The 20,957-nt window shown below is 29.6% G+C and overlaps 3 protein-coding genes across 12 annotated transcripts; 2 read left to right on the top strand and 1 right to left on the bottom strand.

The window, feature by feature from the left end:
* The first annotated feature begins 882 nt into the window (after nt 1-882).
* On the top strand, nt 883-9,016 carry LOC122633424 (probable cationic amino acid transporter). Of its 8 annotated transcripts, none has more exons than XM_043821277.1 (16): nt 883-1,106; nt 1,250-1,322; nt 1,505-1,810; nt 3,564-3,714; nt 4,298-4,451; nt 4,581-4,811; nt 6,239-6,447; nt 6,544-6,715; nt 6,789-6,972; nt 7,061-7,185; nt 7,300-7,553; nt 7,630-7,872; nt 8,011-8,155; nt 8,262-8,355; nt 8,429-8,556; nt 8,645-9,016. In XM_043821277.1, exons 4-16 carry the CDS (start codon nt 3,568-3,570, stop codon nt 8,980-8,982), a joined length of 2,424 nt encoding a protein of 807 aa, XP_043677212.1. In that variant the 5' UTR covers nt 883-1,106; nt 1,250-1,322; nt 1,505-1,810; nt 3,564-3,567; the 3' UTR covers nt 8,983-9,016. The 8 variants fall into 8 exon arrangements, with proteins under 8 accessions (XP_043677212.1, XP_043677214.1, XP_043677216.1 ...); XM_043821279.1 differs by having other exon boundaries at nt 1,572-1,810; XM_043821281.1 differs by having other exon boundaries at nt 1,590-1,810.
* A 5,260-nt stretch (nt 9,017-14,276) lies between these two features.
* LOC122633316 (protein obstructor-E-like) lies at nt 14,277-17,313 on the top strand. Of its 2 annotated transcripts, XM_043821086.1 has the most exons (6): nt 14,277-14,568; nt 14,893-15,115; nt 15,976-16,239; nt 16,396-16,590; nt 16,676-16,874; nt 16,991-17,313. In XM_043821086.1, exons 2-6 carry the CDS (start codon nt 15,055-15,057, stop codon nt 17,046-17,048), a joined length of 777 nt encoding a protein of 258 aa, XP_043677021.1. In that variant the 5' UTR covers nt 14,277-14,568; nt 14,893-15,054; the 3' UTR covers nt 17,049-17,313. The 2 variants fall into 2 exon arrangements, with proteins under 2 accessions (XP_043677021.1, XP_043677019.1); XM_043821084.1 differs by lacking the exon at nt 14,277-14,568 and having other exon boundaries at nt 14,763-15,115.
* A 124-nt stretch (nt 17,314-17,437) lies between these two features.
* Nucleotides 17,438-20,473, bottom strand: LOC122633315 (solute carrier family 35 member C2). Of its 2 annotated transcripts, XM_043821083.1 has the most exons (9): nt 20,328-20,473; nt 19,809-19,992; nt 19,503-19,726; nt 19,191-19,408; nt 19,051-19,123; nt 18,642-18,894; nt 18,297-18,472; nt 18,077-18,211; nt 17,438-17,946 (listed from the first exon to the last, which is right to left on the bottom strand). In XM_043821083.1, the coding sequence occupies exons 3-9, from the start codon at nt 19,704-19,706 to the stop codon at nt 17,911-17,913; spliced, it is 1,095 nt and encodes a 364-aa protein (XP_043677018.1). In that variant the 5' UTR covers nt 19,707-19,726; nt 19,809-19,992; nt 20,328-20,473; the 3' UTR covers nt 17,438-17,910. The 2 variants fall into 2 exon arrangements, with proteins under 2 accessions (XP_043677018.1, XP_043677017.1); XM_043821082.1 differs by having other exon boundaries at nt 17,438-18,211.
* Nucleotides 20,474-20,957: the final 484 nt, after the last annotated feature.

Consider the following 20,957-nt stretch of genomic DNA (forward strand, 5'->3'; position numbering starts at 1 on the left):
AGATTCAAAATTTATTCTGTTAAATTTTATATATATATATACTTAGAAGCACATACGAATGATTATGGATCAGGACGTCGTCGAAAGCATTCAAAGGTCAAGAGAGTAGAATAACTTTGCTATACTAATACACCTACGCGGATAATACAAAAGCCCTATGATAGAGGATATACTTATATCCTTTTGTCTTTTAAATAGACTAAGATCCACGAACGCGTATCTGTATTACGATGACAGAAGTTCGTGTTATATATGAAAGAGCAACTTTGATCTTTTCTAATGTTGAAATGACAGCGACGTGTAATATGTCATACAAAATCATTGATTAAATTTCATGAAAATAAAATTAGACCATTTCGACATGTTATCATATATACCAACCAGTCAAAAAACTACTCTTACGCTATGTAATAATACATATACATACATATATACATATATGTGTGTGTGTGTGTGTGTGTGTGTGTGTGTGTGTGTGTGTGTGTGTGTGTGTGTGTGTGTGTGTATATATATATATTAGACGGGAACATAGCGTATAGTCCGATGTATGAGGGCGCTAGAGTTGGTAGGGATGACCTGTGAAGGTACCATCATAGCAAAATCGACTGAAGGGAAGAAAGCGAAACGAGACGGTAGATGGCAGGGATGATTTGAATAGGAGGGGATAACCCCTTGATTTAGCTGAATAGGGATGGCAGAATCGCGAGCAAGACGGAGAGAGAGAGAAGTGTAATCCCACGAAGCACTGCTAGCCGTGTGTCGCACTAAAATGTGACTCGGGGTAGCATCGGAAACCGTGTGTGTAGAGAGGGAGGGAGTGTGAGAGAGAGAGAGAGAGAGAGAGAGTGTAAGGGGGTGAAAATACAAAGCTAGAGAGAGAGAGAGAGAGAGAGAAAGGGAGAGAAATCGTGTGAGCGAGTGAGATAGATAGAAAGAGCGAAAGAGAGAGAAAGGGAGAGAGAGAGAGAAAGAGAGGGTAAAAGCGAAAGAGAGAGTAAGGGTGAGAAAGAAAGTTGCTTGTGCCGGAATTTCCATTAGTTTAGTGAAACTAGGAAGATAAGAGAATAGCAGAGGAAACGGATTTAGGCTTAGGAAAGAGGAGAAAGGTGATTGGACGCTTGAAAGGTGCTCGGGATCGGCAGTAACGATTCTCGGGAAAACGCGATCGGTCCGTCGTGTTGTAACAGAATCTTCCTGAAGATTAACGCCTGTGGTGCCGCTGTCAACAATACATATCATTTTATCCTAGTTTGCAGAAATGTTATCTTCGTGTGAACGATAAAGTATTACTTGGTGAATGATTATATGAAGTAACACGAGAGGTGAATTGCGTGATTTCGAAGAAGCTATATTACTTATAATAATAATAAAGAGATATTTATATATATATGTATGTGTATATGTGTATGTATATATATATATACATATATACATTTACATATTATACGTATAATTAATAAAAAATAAAAAAAATAAAAATTAAAAAAAAATATATATATATAAGATAACAGAAACGGTGGTGTGCCTGGCTCAACGAGCATCGTGATTATATATCTGTTGTTAATTATTAGTCATATTTCTTTGATGAGAAAAAAGAACATTAGGCGCTAGCGGAGAATCAGAATAACGAGAAAAGTATTGATAATGTATAAAAGAGCGCATTAAAATGCGATGAAACCTCTTCTCTCCGATCGTTATTAATTCTTTCATTTTTTGTGTAATATTGCTCGTGGACTGTGATCCTTTCTATCGTGGAAACAAAGAAGAATTCTTCACATTATTCCTGCTAAGAAAAAATCAGAACAACCAGGTAAGTCATCAGTGACATTTTCCCTTCCTATTTCCTATTCTTTTTGTCTTTTCGTCCTTGATGACTTCATCACTAGTCTATCTACTATATGGGATAATACGAATGCTTTGGAAATCTATGTTACGAATTTGCTATAGTAAATGTAATCAATATTTTATTTTGTATCGTATGCTCTAGAACGCGATAATTTTCATTCAATATTTCATTTTCATATTATATTGTGGCTTGGCTTAATTTGTGCAACACGTTGTTCAATGAATAATAAATCTAACGTGAAATCATATTATAGCAAAATATATAGTTCCCAGTTATAGATTGGATAGAAAGAGAGAATATTTAACGCATGTCTCTACGTTTCACGAAGGGCGGGGTAAATTTGACGATATCGAAAGGTTGCATACGAGGTTCTGTCGTTGCAGATCAATGTAGAAACAAAAAATTTCGATAAATATGTATTGCATCCTTATTTGAATAAGTTTCTTCTCCTTTTTTTTTTTTTTTCTTCTTTTCATTGACATTATATAGGTTACGTAAAATACTCGATACATCGAGAAAAAGAAAAAAAAGATGTGCGAAAAATAAAAGAAAATAATTTTTTTTCTAATATTTTCTAATCAGAACTACATTCTTCGAACGTTTTTAATCGAAATAGAATAATTATTATTTAAAATAATATTTCAGCTGAGCATCGAAAATGAAAAAAAAAAAGAAACAAGAAAATAAATATTCGAATCGACTCGCTTTATTTTCTTTTCTTTTTTAACTCATTTTTAAATTATTTTCATATGAAAATATTTTAATTTTATTATTACGATAGTACATATATGTATAGTTAGCTATTTTTTTTATCCCAGATAAACAAATCGTGACGTACCTAGTTTTCATAGATACCGGCAGCATTGCCGTTGATCGATCTGTAGGTTTCAGGGTTATGTTATAAGGTCTCTCTCTCTCTTCTTTCTCAACTCGAGTGCAGCTTCGAGTTTTTTCAAGCTAAAAAATAAAAAACCAATATTTTCTTACTTTTCATACAAATCAATATCGAGCATAATTAAAATTTTTAATAATTCAATAAATTATGAATTGTAATAAATTAATAAAAAATTATTATATAGTGTGAAAGAAGAAATATTTTTTTTTCAAGCATTCTTTTCCCCTTATTATTTTCGTATTTGCGAATGATATTGTTTATTTATTTCTTAGTTTCTTTTTTTTTTATGTCCAATGCAATATTTTATTTAGAAGAAAAAATGGACAAAATTTAATTATAAAATAGAGATATATGTCATGCTTAATTATACATAATTAAATTTTGTGTTTAATTACGCATATTTTATATTTATAGTAATTTGCATTAATCCATTTAGATATAATTTGAAATTAGTATTGAATCACCTATTACATTATCGACGAATTCTTGTTTCACGAAATGTGTTAATTATAGATATATGTGTATGTGGTTATATATATATAAATATATATATACACACACACATATATAGTCATTGATACTAACATATACTACATAATATCTCGTATATGCCCCTCTTAAGCTCGCATTAAAGTCTCCTGTTAATATTTCTTTTTGTTTCTTATGCCTTTTTAATCATTCATGCATGATTTATATATATAATATATATATATACAAATAATATATTATTTATAATATAATAATATATTAATATATATTTAAACAAAATGAAACATAGTATATATATATAATATTGATGATATAAATATAATAAATTTGTAGAAAAATGAAGCTCGATTTTATGGACCGAGAAAAGGGGTTGGAGCTTTTCGGCAAGTTAATAAGAACAAAAAATATCGACAGTTTACAAGAAGAACAAAGGAAAACAAGTCCAGAAGCATTGAATACAGCCGATCCAAAGCAGAAATTACAGGTAAAAAATATATTTCTTTCCCTCTCTCTCTCTCTCTATTTCTCTCTCTCTCAATTAATTTCAGTTCTTCGGACAAATTGCAAATGAATTTATTTATTGAGACTAATTAAATACGATAGATAAATTACGATCAAAGTTGATTTATCCAATAAATTGATATGAGTAAGAAATAGGAAAAAAAGAAGTAAAATGAAAAATGAAAAAAAAAAGAAAAAGTAATGTACATATGTATATACTATGTATATATAAATACTTTTAGCCTGACTTTTTGAGCTAATAGATTCTTAGACCTACATACTTAGATCTATGCGCGTCGTGTGGGTATATGTGCCATTCGCACCAGTACGTATTGATCTCGGTTATTTTTAACTAAAATCTTTTTATTTTCTTCTCTTTTTTTTTTTTTTTAATACCCATTATTGCGTGTAAGCGATGCGAAATGCGTATATTGTGCGTTACTACTCGCAATATATCTATCCAACATATTTGCGATTTGTTAAGGAAGATAAAAAAAACAAAAGAAAAAAAAATGATACTTCTTAAGTTTAAGAGAAAATAACGGAGTAGTATATAAATATTTTAGAAGTGTCTGACTACTCTGGACCTGACGTCTTTAGGAGTTGGTTCCTGTGTCGGGACGGGGATGTATCTAGTCGCAGGAATGGTTGCACACAGTGTTGCTGGACCTGGTGTCGTTATATCGTTTATTATAGCTGCTATTGCTTCCATTTTTTCTGGTAAATAATCTTTTTTTTCTCATTCTTTTTTTTTCATTTTTAATTTAATCGCTTAGAGAGAAAAAAAGAAAAATAAGCTCTCTGCGAGAAATTTTGATCTATATCGTAATCGTGCAATTATATTTTTAGGAGCATGTTATGCAGAATTTGGAGTAAGAGTGCCTCACACAACTGGCAGTGCTTATATGTACAGTTATGTGACAGTAGGCGAATTGATAGCATTTATTATCGGTTGGAACATGGTACTCGAATATTTGATAGGTACGAGTGCTTGTGCTTGCGCCCTTAGCGCTTGCTTGGATGCTCTATCGAATGGTGCTGTCTCTGGAGCGATAGCTAACAGCGTTGGTACCATATTTGGTGAGTATAGGAAAGAATTTTTTTTCTTTAAAAACATATGATATTGACATGGTGATTAAAGACGTATTGATTTTTTTTTCGTTCTTTTCTTTTCTTTCACATCTCCATCACCGTAACCTATTTCTACCTTTGACTAGAAAGAATAAAAAAAAAAAAAAAAAGAAAAAAGAAAAACAAATCTACACTCGCTCGTTCGTCTTGAAATTCATTAAGATCTGTCGGTAGCACGTGTCCTCGAAGGAAGAAATCGATTAGGACGGAGAACGTAGTAGAGCTATCTATGTACCTTGCCCTGAATCCTACTTTACCTATCCTATCGTATTAACAATTAGATACTCTTTCATTCGTCTTGACCTCCTTCAAATAACTAATACAATGAGCGATGAATTTTGCATAAAAGGATTTGGTAAAAGAACCTTTTAAACGAGTTCGATGAAGATCGAGATAAAACTTCGAAGGATCTTTTCTATTAATAGTTATTCCGATCATCGGTCAGCGAGTGTTTTTTCATTGTTTCTTTTTTTCTATTTTTTTTATTTTGTTCTTTTTTTCGTATTAAAACGTGACTCGATATAGTACAAATCGTTAGTTGGTTAGTTGGCTTATAATCGTGGATGAAAGGAATAAGGTTGTGCTCCACTTATGTACAATTTCAAGCTTTACACACTCGACCGCGATCTGTAGGACATAATCGAAGTTATAAAGTGAAAAACACGTGCCATGAATCACACGTGTCCGCAGTACATATACACCCATTAACATGTATATCTATGTATTTACGTAGGCGTAAAATAGTTCACACGTATTCGTGTGGATATCAAGTACCTATTTCTCTGTACGTAGAAAAGAACATTATTGTTTCCTCGTTTGTACAACGAATGTAAAGATCCTTCTATATCTATAATAGATGCAATTGAATTAATTCACTCATCGACTTACGAATCGTCCGCGAGAAGGAGAAGGAGAAGGAAAAGGAAAAGGAAAAGGGGAAGGACGAAAGGGTGGCCGAAAGGGGGATGAACGACAAAAGGATGCATGGGACGGGGCGCTTGCGCGGATCTAGTTACGGCACCTGTGGACCTCATCGATCCGAACTTAGTTCCCAAACCAAGCACACACTTGGACGCTTTTTGACCTATCCACCTGTGTCACGATGAGAGCTTTTTTATTATTAGTTTTTTTTTTCCTTTTCTTTTCTTTTAATGTTCACCTCTTCCCTTTCATTATCCTATTTTTTTGTATCCCTTATCTTTCATTGAGGTGGACCTCAGCGAAAATGATTTCATGTATCACTTCTTATGAAATTAGGACAAATTTTATATAAAAATGATAGAACATAATATGACGAATATTTAGTATATCTATTATATGGATAGATTTATAATTGAATTTTTCTATTTTTATTTTTTTTTTTTTTATCAAACTAGAACGACCACCAGACTTCCTAGCCTTTGTCATAACGATACTGATGATGTTACTGATGGCAGCTGGCGTTAAGAAGTCTTTGGTGTTTAATAATGTACTCAATGCAATTAATCTCGCAGTATGGGTTTTCGTTATGGCAGCTGGTATGTTCTATGTTGACTCGACTAATTGGTCTGAACACAATGGATTTCTTCCCTTCGGTTGGAGCGGGGTAAGAGTTGAATGCGGATAATTTAATAATAAAAAATCAGATTTAATCATTTATCTCTGATTTTTAAGAGATCCATTCGTTCAATTTGTTTGTTAGGTATTTACAGGAGCAGCAACATGTTTTTATGCCTTTATTGGCTTCGATATAATTGCAACTACCGGGGAAGAAGCAACAAATCCTAAACGAAGTATTCCTCTTGCGATAGTTTCATCATTGATCATAATTCTCATTGCTTATGTTACTAGCAGTATGGTTTTGACTCTCATCGGTAAGAAAATGTAAAGAAATTCAATATAAAAAATCTCGCCAATAATTAATAATAATCATTTCTTCTTTTATAGTCCCATACGAAGAAGTTGATCAAGATTCTGCACTGGTCGAAATGTTCGGTTATGTTGGTGCATACAAATGCAAATATATTGTAGCTGTTGGTGCACTCGCTGGTCTCACTGTCTCTATGTTTGGCAGTATGTTTCCAATGCCTAGAATAGTTTATGCCATGGCTCAAGATGGCCTCATTTTTCGGTAAAATATTATTACCTTTTGTTTCTCGACAATGTAAGATCAAAAATAACGATAATTATCATTGTCTTTCTCTGATTATTTATCATAGATCTTTAAGCCAGGTATGGCCAGCAACTGGTACTCCAGCATTAGCTACATTAACTTCTGGTCTTTGTGCTGCATTCGCAGCATTATTAATACAGTTGGAAGTTTTAGTAGAAATGATGTCCATTGGTGAGATATCAAACTATTATTATTTATCGCATAATTTTATGCATATATGTATATATTGTACGTGTTTATTCGTATTCTTTAACAAGAATAACATTTTTAATGTTTTGGATACAGGTACTTTGTTAGCATATACTCTCGTTTCTACTTGTGTCTTAATATTACGGTATCAACCGCATACAACTAATTTAGTTGAACTTCTCCCTCAAAGTCTCCGTACACCATGTCGTTCTCCAACTAAAGAAACTCAAGGAAATGGACAAGTAACGTACGGAAAAGAGCTCAGACCAGATCAATTGACAACTGCACTTAACACTGCTCAAGTAGCTCAACCAGAACTTTTGACTACTAATAATGGACAGCGTATCATGGTAAGATGTATATGTACTTATTTATATTATCATTGAAATAAATATATTTTAATAATTATTTCATCGATTGTTTTAGGTACGACGTGTAAGAAGGTGTAATAGTTCCTCCCCAGATTCTGACGACACTTATGGTGCAGAAGAAGACGAAGTTGGTTTAGGCAAAGATGATCAATATTTAGTTAGCGATAGAACGGAAAATAAATTTTACGGTAGTGTTCATGCGGCAGCAGCCGCCTCAAGTTGCGGAAGTACGCATCAATATCCTGGAAATACTCCAATCATAGGGCCGCCTTTAAATTATCTACAACGCCGACTACAGGTATTTTTACTTTGTTATCTTTATTTCTTTATTTATTAATCTTTTTTCTCGTTCCCCCTCCCCGAAATTTTTTTAATAAATAATATCGAAATATTTTTAATATCAATCTATATCGGAATCTAATATTTCGTTTAAAAGGCTGCACAATATCTCTGTCCTGCCATATTTCCATGGGTAGATAGAGGACCTGCCACTGAAGCATCGGGTCATTATGTCATGAAACTAGTCGGTATCTTATATCTGTTAATTTTGATCTTCGATATTATCATTGTATGTAAAATGGGTGAGTAATAATTGGTATATCAAATTTGATTTTGACTGATTTACAAGCTAATAAAAAACGCAATTTTTTATCTTCTGTGTGATTTTTATCTTTTATATGATTCAAGGTAATATGGACACTTTTACAACGATAGTATTGTTCATTTTGTTTTTCGCGATTATTGGAATACTTTTGGCTATCAGTAGGAAACCGCAAAACAGGTGATTAGAATTGGATTACAATATAAGTAGATTTACAATATTTTTTATAACACTGTATTCATGCTATTCATAGAAACACTATAATGTTTACAACACCGGGATTACCATTTGTTCCGGCCATTGCTGTAACAGTTAACATTTACCTCATCTTCAAACTTAACATCCTGACTCTAGTTAGATTTACTATTTGGATGATACTTGGTATGTGCTATTAAAAAAAAAAATAAATAAATAAATAAGTATGGATAAAATTAGTAGATAACGGTTTTTAATATGGTATTCATTTTAGGCTTCATAATGTACTTCTATTATGGTATTAAACACAGCAGTTTGGAAGAAGGTAACGTTCAAGGGAACGCGGATGAAGTTGTTAATGAGTGTACAACGGGAAATATCGAGTTAACAGTTACCGATCAAAGACAGCCACATAATCAACAAGCTGCATATACGAACGTAGATCAAAATATTTATGGTGGACAGCAGCTTGATGCATTCGGTCAGCCCGTATTTGGAAGTACGAATTTTGGAGGTACGCCGACGAATTACACAAATCAATCGCACAGCCAATCACCAGGGAGCACTGCACTCTTCGTTCAACAAGAAAACTTTCCAACTTGGGACGACTAAAAAAATTTCTCATAAAAAAGAAGAGAGAGAGAGAGAGAGAGAAAGAGAGACCGAGACACACACGAACGCCTATAATACGTATACCTACATCAAATATATATGATTATTATTATGCCTGACATATATACACGACGAGTCTACTACCAAAAACAACAACAAAATACTTTGATAAACAATCGGAATTCAAATCTATGACAACATGATCGATTGGTAGCTATATTCGTTAGAAATATATACCTATTTCTAACTAAGTATACTAACGACGATCGGTGGAACAGCAGCTACGGAGTTAATACATTTACGTATTTATCTTTTTTTCTTTTTTTCTTCTTTTTTGTTTTTTATTTTCATTTTTATTTTATATATATATATATTTGTCCTTTTTTATCGCGCGCGCGCGCGCGCGCGCGCACACACACACACACACACACACACACACAAATAAAAAATGCGTGCGAATGAGATAACCTTCCTATACAAAAAGAAAAGCGATGCTTCATACAATAATTGTGAGTGCACTTGAAAGAATACGACTTAAAATTAATGCGACTGGCGCGTTTGTGCTATCTTGCTCTTACCTGAAACGTATTGGGGGCAATAATGTCATAAAATTTGTTTTCTAAACAAAATAAGAAGAAGAAGAAGGAGGAACGATGTCTAATTCTTCTCTCTCTCTCTCTCTCTCTTTTTCTCTTTCTCTCTCTCTCTCTCTTTTCCTCTCTCGCTCGCTCTCTCTCTCTCTCTCTCTCTCTCTCTCTCTCTCTCTCTCTCTCTCATTTATTCACTCACTTATTCTCACTCTCTCTTTCTTTCTCTTTCTCACTTGCTCAAACAATTTCGATTGTGACTCAAAGTTTTATATTATTAGTACTATTAATTTCTCTTAGCCATTTGGTATTTTATCGGCCGTCAAAAAATATGTTTGATGATATGTTATCCCGGAACATGCAGTTTATACAAGATTGTTGATAAGGTATTATTAGTATATAATGGAATTATAATAATAGGAAAAAAAAAAGAAAAACAAGAAGATTTTTCAACAATCTTATTAAGATCGAAAAGGGTGATAGAAATTAGAGAATAGAAAAATGAACTGTGGTAAAGAGAAAAATACCAAAACACAAAAGAGGATACCAAAGCTAAGGAAAAAAAAGAAACAAAAGAAAATGTTTTCTGACAATGAGAATACATCTTAATTATTACTAATTAATATGTAAGTTAAACAAATGATTACCTATATATTAAATAAGTTATAGAAGAGATGAGATGAAAAAAAAGCAATGGTAGTAATACGACAGTACATAAAAAGTGAAAGTAAAATAGAGGAAGAAAACGAAAAAATGGGAAAGAGTAGAGAAAGTGACTGTGAATGAGTGAATGATGGAAAGGAAGAGGAAAGATCGAGATAAATAGAAAGAGGAAGAGAGAGAAATAGAGGGAGAGAGAGGTAGTAGAGGGAGAGAAGAAGAGAGGGAGAACAAGAGTAAATATAAAGAAAAGAATAGACGAAGAGGAAACGTGCGTACGTACATTTAAGAAAGAGTGAGCCAGTATAAATGTGTGAGTCAATGAAAGAATATACTTACAAAACTGTCTTGCCTAAATCTAGTCTTTCCCAAAAGAAAATAAAAGGAATGTAACGTAGCTTAATATATTAATATCCTATATCTCTAAGCTTACAATACTTACATACATCTTACCTCAAATAATTCGATTAATTTTCATTTACACAACAAATACACATACAAACATACACGCGTATATACACAATTTGTATAAATATAAATTATTCTAGCCAATTAAGAGCGTGTCATGTCTCTATGATTCGAGTATTTGTGCAAGAAATAATAATAATAATAATGATAATGATAATGATAATAATAATAATAATAATAATACTAATAATAATAATAATAGTAATAATGATAATAATAATGATATTTACACGAGAAGAAATATATAAATAGAACATGAAGAACATAAAGAAGATGAAGATGAAGATGAAGACGAAGAAGATGATAAAGGAGAAAAGACGTAGCACAAAGAAGTGACATTTATTTTTATGTATATACATATATATTATATATATTTCTCGATGTTTTTAAACGATCATTTCTCGCGAAAATATGCTAAAATTAGTTATTATGCTTCTCTGTCAATCAGTGTGATTCTGCACGATTAGTTAAAATTAGTAAGTAACTGCTCCTGCCCCTTTCACGGTATGGTGGTCTAGATTGAAAAAATGTTATGGTCGAGTCTCGAAAAAACAGAAATTGCTATAACAATATTATATAATTTTCTTCCATATTCGAATTTACAATAAAATACAATGTTAAATATTTTCATTGAGAGAACAGTGGAATATAGATTTTCATTTTTTAATTAGTTTCTATCATTTCTTATGATTTAAAATCTCACAAATAAGTAATGATTTATTTAATAATATGATAGGACGGATAAGTTTTTAATTTACTTTTATTTCTCAAATAGATCAATTATATAATATTTGCATTGCGTCGTAACATTCACATTAATAATAGTTCATGCAAGTTTGTTTCAGAGACACGACCTTACTTTTTCGATTAATCTTAGCTGCGTTTCTTTCGCAAGAGTCGCTCGGATTTTTGCATTTTTAAAATTTTAATGTAGTTAATAAAAAAAAAATAATAATAATAAAGTAAGTGTGCTATTTCACTCTTGACTGAATTAAAGGAAAAAAAATCTTAGCTAATTTCGCGAAAGAAAAGCAGCAATACATTATTATTATTATTATTTTATTATTATTATTGTTGTTGATGGTGGTGGTGTTGTTGTTATTATAATTATTATGATTATTATTATTATTATTATTATTATTATCATCATCATCATCATCATCATCATCATCATCATCATCATCATTATCATCATTATGTATTATTATAATTATCACAGATCATAATAATTATTATTATTATTATATAACTTCCAGAGCATTTATAAGAAATATCGAATGCTCAATTAAAAAATAATAATAGTAATCGTCGGCAGGTTCGACGACCAAATCGATTCACTTCTCAATATACGTATGGATACTCCATATTTTACTTTGTCTCTCTCAAGTTCTCTTTTAGTGTGTGTGTTTGTGTGTGTGTGTGTATATATATACATATCCACACACATATATATATACACACACACACATAGACACTAAAGATAAAAGAATATTAAACAATGACTATAACCCCGCTGAAATCGATCGAGTTTATAATAATACGATTCCATTTTTTGCGTAATTACACGTTAGCAGCCTTTTATTTTTATAAATATTTATTATAGATTTATTTAATGCGCTATATTGCCTGTCAAATATATCATTATTTAAACAAATAGTTACCTCCTATAATGTCTCGATGAGTATTTGGAAGACTCGACTAAACCAATAATTGTATATTCGTTAGTTGAAAAACGATTTGTTTTGAAAGAGAAATCATTACACGAAAGATTTTCAACACGTCCGAAACTCTGTATGCCCCGTTTTATTTTGTAAATAGAACTTTTATGAGAGAGTACAACGAAGTACATACACATGGTAGAAATAAGCCATACACACACATACACACACAATTAAGTGTTGTGCTGGATTATGAAATGTAATAATCAATTAATAATTCCGTAATTGTATTCCTGTTATTTGTTGAAACACTAAATAATTATTTATTTATTAAATAGTTTATATCCCTAATAGAACTTTTTAAATAATGTAAAAAAATATTTATTTATTTTGAATGTCCTATTAAAAATTCTCATTTTAATAAGTATTATAAATATAATTACTAAATGTTTCTTTTCATTGTTAATAATCTATTATTATAGAAAGGGGCCGAATACACAAAGAAATATTACATTATGTATTACATCTATACTCTCTCGCGCTTCTGCATATCCGTTAACATATCAAATGTAATACTATTTACAACACACATGATAAATTTGACTCAAGGCTATTTTAGTTAGGATTTCAAATTCTTATCAAATTCTTTTTAGATAAGAAACAGCAAGAGGCCTATTGCAATAATTAAAAGATTAAGAAAAAAAGCGAAAAAAGAAAGGAAAACGCGATATATAGTATTTACTTTCCAAATTCTAAATTATTAAGTTTTTGCGTATACCAATAAAACAAAACTGCTAATAACTACACAATATATTTTCCTTTTATTTCTATCGCAATAGAAATATATCTCGTTGAATTGATTACTAATGTAAATTCACGAAATAAGAAAATTTTCATTTTTTCCGTGATAAGAATGAAAGCCGTTCAAAAAAAAGAATTGAATTAATTATTGAAAAATATTTAATATATATGTTTCTTTAGACAACTCATCTCTTCCAAACTATTGACAGAATAATAATAATTATTATAATGAAATGTTGAAAAAAAAAGTTGAACAAAATATGTAATTACGCACGGTGACAAAGGAATATTTATTTTTTATTTTACAGCAGATACAAACTTATTGAAATGATTAACTTGTTTGCGTTACTTAAAACATACATTTACAGCAATGCATGTAGCTAATTGATTAATGTGATACTTTAAATACATAAATATTCCTATGCCACTTAAATTACTTTACTTTTAAGAATAGTCAAGGATAAAAGAGAAACTGTACAATTTCGTTATTTATAAATGCTTGCTACAGATATTGTAAGAAAGTGAAAGAGAGAAAGAGAAAGATAGAAAGATTGTTATTATTTGCCTTTTCATGTAAAGGAAAAACAAAAAATTATAAAAAAAACTTCCATGTGTTTATCCAATGTATTGTTTGTTAAAAAGAAAAACATGATCAAATGATTAATATATGAAGAAAGGGCAGTATAAGATGGGCATGCGATGTGCAATTGTTATAATTATGTTTTGGGGGCAATCGAGTGGAGGACATCCGGTTTATCTTCAAACAATACGTACATATGTACGAGAAGAAGAAAATTTTCCATGTAATACACGCGCATGCGCGCATCCACATACATAACTGCGTTGTTTAATATTGATAAGCATTAAAAATAAAACTGATTATTCAGGACATTAATTAATTGTCTGTCGTTACTTCCTATCGCTCTACGAATTCATTATTTTTTCATACGCTTTTCTATCATATAAAAAGAATTATTTCGAAAATAAAATATATAATAAAAAATATTTTTAAATTTAACTGAATTTAATTAGAGGATAAAATTTTATAATTATGTTACCTATAGTTTTTACCAACAAATTCATTTATTATAATAAAAACGCGATTAAAAAATTGTAAATTCGTAACATTACTTTTTTTTTTTAACAAAAAAGAGAATCACAAATATAAAAGTAGTATTTATATTTGTCAGTCAATTAAATTCAATTAGAGAATAAACATGTATTATTATATTAATTATGGTTTTAAAATAAACTATCATTTCTTAAATGATGGCATTTCGCTTTTGAGCATGCGTCGAGATCAACATGTGAAAGCCAACAAATGTCAAGGCTCTTTTTGATACTCCAGGCATATAAAAGTTCTCGAAGTTCGAAGGAAACTTTTATATTACGTAGTTTCTATCGTATGTTACGTAATACACCATATATTTCTTTTATCAATACCATAAATCTACGTTTCCTATCTAATTTTATCTACAAACTATTTTTTTTACCGATATCAGAAATTTATGTCTTCTATCTAATTTCATCTATAAACTATTTGTTATTATAATATGTGTTTTTTTTTTTTTGTTGTATAATATAATATGTTTTGTGAATATTAAAAACTTTTAACAACTATAGAAATTAAAGTATTTAGAAATGTTTTTATAGTTTTACTGATCCATTAAATTTGTTTAATTACGTAATCGTAATATTATTAAAATGTTCAAATGTATATTGGTTTCTACAATTAGATGATATAAATAAGAGAAATAACACAAGAAGATGAGCCTTCTCTCTCCTGTTTACTTTCGAGGACCGGTAAAGATGATAAAAGGCCGAGAAGAACACGGCAGAGTTCATAGTCGTTCTTTAGTAATCGTTAAGGAAAGTTCGCGTGCTTCGAAGGAGTTTCAATGGCCACGTATCCGATCATCCATTTGCTCATCGCCTACGGCTTTTTTGCCGTCGCACTATGTGAGTACATTTTATTGCGACGTATTCGAGAAAGTGAAAGACTCATTCGCGATAAATCATTATTGGAAGATGTAAACACTTTCTCTATATATAGCTACGATAGGGATGAATTTATCTCTTAGTCTTTGAAATATCTAAAAAATATAATTATTTTCTTTTTTTTCCACGTTTTATTCATAATATTTTTCTTAATTTTATTTCTCTTCGACTATTATATACTAATTGTTTAATAATAATAAATTAATTTTAAACGATTATATCAGAATGAAAAGTATGATTTTATAAGAAGGATTTATCATTAGATTTATCATACAATAGTTATTAAAGATATATTAGTTCGTTATATAAAAACAAATTAGATATGGATGATCAAAATGCTTTAACTCACCAAAGCAATTTCTACTATGCGATGAAGCCTGAAGATTTCACCGGATAAATTCTTGCCTTTGACATTTCATAATATCTTTGAAAAAGCAGGAGTTAGACGAGATATTGCGTAAAGGATATGCATGTAATGCTAATGAATGCAGGTTTCTCGCGGAGGTCAAGCGTAATGCGAACTATCGAAATTCTTTGAGCGTGTGAAGGTCATACATGAAACATATACGTGAATATAATATATGAAGAAGATTGGTATCAGATTCGTAATAAATCGTGTAATACACAAACTCATGTTACCAACAATGTATGACACGTAAAATGTACATACTACTTCATTAGAATGTTAGAAATGATTAATCGATTATAGATCTATGTACCTTAAATTTCTTTAAACTTTATATATATATATATATTCTATAATAAAAATATATATTCTATGTTTAAATTACCTTAATTTTTTTTCTTTTTTTTTTGTGTAGGCATTAGTCAGTATCAAACACATTCAAAAACTCAACAATCGAATCATCTAGTACCATCAACTAGACAAGTTTCACAAGGATCATGTCCGGAAAAGAACGGACGTTTCGCAATTCAATCTCAATGCGACGCGTACATCGAATGTATCGATGGTGTTCCAGAAGAGAAACTTTGCCCCGAAGGCTTAGTTTTCAATCCTGATGCACGATTCAATTATCCTTGTGGATATCCCATTGATGTTGATTGTGAAGGCAGACCAAACAGGCGTGAGTAGTACTATTCGCTTTCTTCTTCTTTTAGATTATTTTTTTGTACACTCTGTTTCATATCTGAAAATTATATTATACATTATTATAATTCTTTCATGTATATTATATTATTTAATAAAAATAATACATAAATTTTGTATGAAACGTTGTTAGAGCCAGCACAACCAACTGAAGATTGTCCACATCAGTATGGATACTTCAAAGTTGGCGATCATCAAAATTGTGGACAATTTATGAATTGTGCTGATGGTAGAGGATATATTTTTGATTGTCCTGAAGGATTAGCTTTTAATCCAGAGTCATATCGATGTGATTGGCCTGATCAGGTACCAGATTGTGATGCTGAAGGTCTGTGAAAATTTCCATATTAAATTTTTGTACATAATCACTTATGAGTTTGATGTGTTTAATTATTTGTTAATGAATTCTATAGCTTTTCTCGGCTTTCGATGTCCCGAGGTCAAAGAAAGTCCATTTTTGGGTGGTGAAATAAGATTTTATCGTAGTACTCATGATTGTCAGCATTATTATATTTGTGTTAATGGACATCCACGTTTGCTAAACTGTGGCGAAGGAAATGCATTTAATGAGCTTATTGATGCCTGTGATGCTGCAGAAAATGTTACTGGATGGTTAGTAATCTGACTATTTTTACTGTTTTTTTTTTTCTTCTACAATTTAATACCATTGCTTTGATATTAATCATTTATAATATTAATATAATCTTATGATTATATTTCAATTACAGTGCCCCAGAAGCCACTAATTTAATTTCGCCTAATATTCATCCAACAAGATTGTTCTGAAACTGAAAATTTATTTCAATCCTATAAGCAGACTGTATTAGACTTCGAATATTATGAAACGTTCAATTTAATGAACTATACTGAAATACAAATAGATCAAATTCAAAATACCTTAACGTAATGCGAATGTATACTATAATGATGCAACATAGTGTAAATATTTATTTTTAATCAATATAGAGATATATTTTTCTAGTAGATAATGTCTACTTGAAATACTGGATGTAGATCTGTGTATTATTAAAATATATAATATAAGAAATTATTAAGATTATGATTAATATGTTAGTGTACATGTGATGGTTTATACCAATGATCATATTATTGATATTCCAGTTATTACAATTCTTACTATGCAACACATAAAATAAATCTTGAGATAAATCTTCTTATATCTATAAATAGTTATTTATTGATAATTTACATTGTATGCTCTGACAGCGACTTGTTTCTTTTGACATAATATCAATATTTTCATAGATTAATTATACTTTACTGCTAAAAAATAATGAACTTTTTCATATTTCTTGCATTGTCTTTAACTAAATTATTTTATGGAATGATTTTATAACAATTTATTAATGCAATATTAACTTCAATAAAAAACAAAAAATATTAACAATTATATTATCATATCTGGCTTAACTTAAAATTGTTATTAAATTTTAGCCTCTCTCATTTTTTTATAATAGTTACGGAATATACGTCGATTCTGCTTTTTCTTGCATGTGGAAAATTTGGTATATCAATTGCTAATTACTTAATTCCATGGAAGAAGAAAAATAAATATGATTTTTTTTTTTTATTTACATTCATTCCCTGCGTTGTAAAATATTTGATAATACTTGAGAAGAATTTTCTTTCATTTTAATATCATCTTCCTCGTCCGAAGTAAAATCTGTAGTTAATAAATTAATTAAGGAACTAGATTTTTGTGTTAATAAGGGTAAATTCGTATCAATTCCATCTTCCTTTTTAGAGCTGTTACTTGCTACTGAATTATCACTTAGTTCTAAACTTTCAATCACCTTACTTCTATTAAATAATACTTTTTGAATAACGTGAAGTATAATTCCGCCGAGGCACAATAACAGACCTACAAAATTTAGGCCACTTATATGATCACCTTTCCATTCGAAAGCTAATATCAATATGCATATTTCCTGCAATATAAAATATGTTAATCACTTGAAAAAATAGAACAGAAAAGATACACAATAAAAGTTTGATTCAATATTTATAATTTACCTTAAATATTCCTGTAACAGAAAGTGTTAGACTAGAAGTGTATGTGACAACTAAAAACTCTGTTATTTCCATAGCAAATGCTAAAACAGCTCCAGAATTGACTGCAGCTACAGTTAACATAATTGGTTCAAAATCATTCCAATTAATGTTCTTAAAATTATTGTACATTTCTGGACCTAAAATGAAATGTATAGTCAAATTTGTTAATAATGTATACTTTAAACTAAAGGTTTTACTTTGTAAAAAGCAATTTTGTTAAAAACTAAAACATTCGTATAATATTAAGATAATATTCGCATAAAAAAATTACATAGCTCGTAATTAGTAGAACATGTTTTTTGTTACCCTCAAACCATAATGTAATAGGTATTACAGGTAGCAACATCCATGGTTGCATATAATAAATCATATCTATTGGATTTTGAAGACCCAATTTAGATTTTTGCATTATGACTTGAGCCATAGTCCATCTGAGACCACTTGAGAACGATGCCAGAAGGCATAATATAAACCCAAGCACATGAAATTGAGTGGATTTATAAGTGAACATGAATAAGCCTCCTGATATTGTTGCTACTATGGCTATTAGAGACCATGACTGAAACAAATGCTCTAATAATTTGTTTTACTCTATGAAAAAATCGTATTGAATGAATATTTTTAACAAAATATTAGTTTTATTTTAGTATACTTGTCTAAAAGTTTTTAGTAATTAAATTAAGATTTATCAAAAGAATGAATAACAATTTCTTACCTTTTTTTCAAGTTTAAATATAAGAGAAAATCCAAGAATAAAAACTATGGTACTGGACTTTGTCATAGTATATCTAAAAGTTTTTTTTTTTATACATTTAGTAGATCTTAAAGATTAATTAAAAAACTATTTATACTCACAAAGATATTGTGATTAATGCAATTGACCAATTTGATAGAGCGACATCCAGTCCGCTAGCTATGCCTGGAGGTGCTAGTGAACATATTATATTTTGCCAAGTAAGTTTGACATAATATTGTGATCCTTTGTAACATAATCTAATGCAACGTATTAATGCAGACAATATGAATTTCACAAATAAATGACAGGTTACTGCTCCAAGAGGAAAATTAAAACCCTAAAATAATTTAGAAAAAAAAGAATAATATTATTGCCCATTCTTTTAAATATTTATTATGCTCTTTAATAAGTATTTAAAAAATATTACTTACATATGTTTTGAAAAGCCATTTCTGATAAAAAGTAAGACCTATAGATAAAACAAAATAAATAGAAATTATTAAAATTGTTTGTAAGGCACCTATACAAGGTTCCTTTTTAGGTATATTTTGATAGTCTTGTGTATTTTGAGAGGACAAGTAATATAAAGTATCATCCTTCTTAACTATTTGATATTTAATACTTGATCTGGACATTTCTTAAAATCTGGTACAATCTATATAAAAAGAAACATTATATTAAAAACAACTTAATTAATAATTAATTTTTTAGAACAGAAAATTTTAATATATATCGACCTTGTAATGTACTAACTACTAAACTCCTTAATTTTCCTTGTCACTTTTATGTAACCCCATAAATGATTGAAAGATACATAATATAATTTGTATACGTTAAGCTTTGCATCCAGTTTATCCAATAAATTTAAAATCTTCTTTGCAGTATTTAAAATCTTCTTGTCAATATTCAACATTAAACATACTACAAAAAAAAGTAATCCATATTAAAATACAAATCATTGATTATAAAAAAACATTTATTATAATAGTTACAAAAATATATTAATTATAACAGACAGATAAAATTTATACAAAATATTTTAATTCCTAAAATAAGAATGTATATTTGGGATTTCTTTACTCAATTGTTTATCTTACTAATATATATCAAAAAATTTATTGATAATCAATATACAGAAAGAACAATATTCTTTACACTTTTATAAAATATGCAACAAAATAAGAATCAAATTGAATACATGATTTTAATATACTATTTAAAAGCAATATTTTGAAATTAAATTAATGTGTAAATACCTGGTATTTTTATATAATTTATAATTTAGATATTACTTTGACCAAATAATTTTATGTACGACTTAATTGCCTTGATTCATGTTAAAACATACACAAGTATGCAATCGTACTATTATCAAATCGTACAACGCGCAAAATACTCCATTCGTTATCACATTGAATATCCGATGACGATATGTCCATATGCTATTTAAAGTTTCATAAATTTATCCTGGAAAGAAAGGAAAACATATGTAAGTGCACAAACACCCATAGAAACAATATTACATTGATTAGATATTTGATAAGAGCAAAATTGAAAAGGATGATTTTAGGTTCATTCGATTTGACATTTGTTCATCGAAGAAAGAAATTCAAAAACATAAAAAGAATATTGTAAAATATGAATTATCTGAATTGGAAAAACATTACCTTCTATCTAAGATGACGGAGAATAAAAATTTTACAAAGCCTCATAATAGAAACATTTTTGGGAAAGATAAGTATTGCTACCTCAGTGCCCTCTTCATTGATATCGAATACCGTTCAAATTAAACGCGCGAATTATAATAAAACATTCAAGATAAATACTGAATGATGATGCAAATATTATTGATAAATATTAAGTGATATTATTTTTATTAATATGAT

The sequence above is a fragment of the Vespula pensylvanica genome, chromosome 12 (assembly GCF_014466175.1).
Source record: "Vespula pensylvanica isolate Volc-1 chromosome 12, ASM1446617v1, whole genome shotgun sequence".
NCBI classification, from domain to species: Eukaryota; Metazoa; Arthropoda; class Insecta; order Hymenoptera; family Vespidae; genus Vespula; species Vespula pensylvanica.

Excerpts from the sequence above, each read along its gene's own strand:
- LOC122633424 (XM_043821275.1), top strand. The coding sequence starts at position 3,568 with ATGAAGCTCGATTTTATGGACCGAGAAAAGGGGTTGGAGCTTTTCGGC. Across the intron at positions 6,716-6,788 it reads TATGGTTTTGACTCTCATCG|TCCCATACGAAGAAGTTGAT; the intron begins GTAAGAAAATGT and ends CTTCTTTTATAG. Across the intron at positions 6,973-7,060 it reads CAAGATGGCCTCATTTTTCG|ATCTTTAAGCCAGGTATGGC; the intron begins GTAAAATATTAT and ends TATTTATCATAG.
- LOC122633315 (XM_043821082.1), bottom strand. The coding sequence starts at position 19,706 with ATGTCCAGATCAAGTATTAAATATCAAATAGTTAAGAAGGATGATACT. Across the intron at positions 18,895-19,050 it reads TATTTAAACTTGAAAAAAAG|TCATGGTCTCTAATAGCCAT; the intron begins GTAAGAAATTGT and ends CATTTGTTTCAG. Across the intron at positions 18,212-18,296 it reads CTGTTACAGGAATATTTAAG|GAAATATGCATATTGATATT; the intron begins GTAAATTATAAA and ends TTTATATTGCAG.
- LOC122633316 (XM_043821086.1), top strand. The coding sequence starts at position 15,055 with ATGGCCACGTATCCGATCATCCATTTGCTCATCGCCTACGGCTTTTTT. Across the intron at positions 15,116-15,975 it reads CTTTTTTGCCGTCGCACTAT|GCATTAGTCAGTATCAAACA; the intron begins GTGAGTACATTT and ends TTTTTTGTGTAG. Across the intron at positions 16,591-16,675 it reads ACCAGATTGTGATGCTGAAG|CTTTTCTCGGCTTTCGATGT; the intron begins GTCTGTGAAAAT and ends TGAATTCTATAG.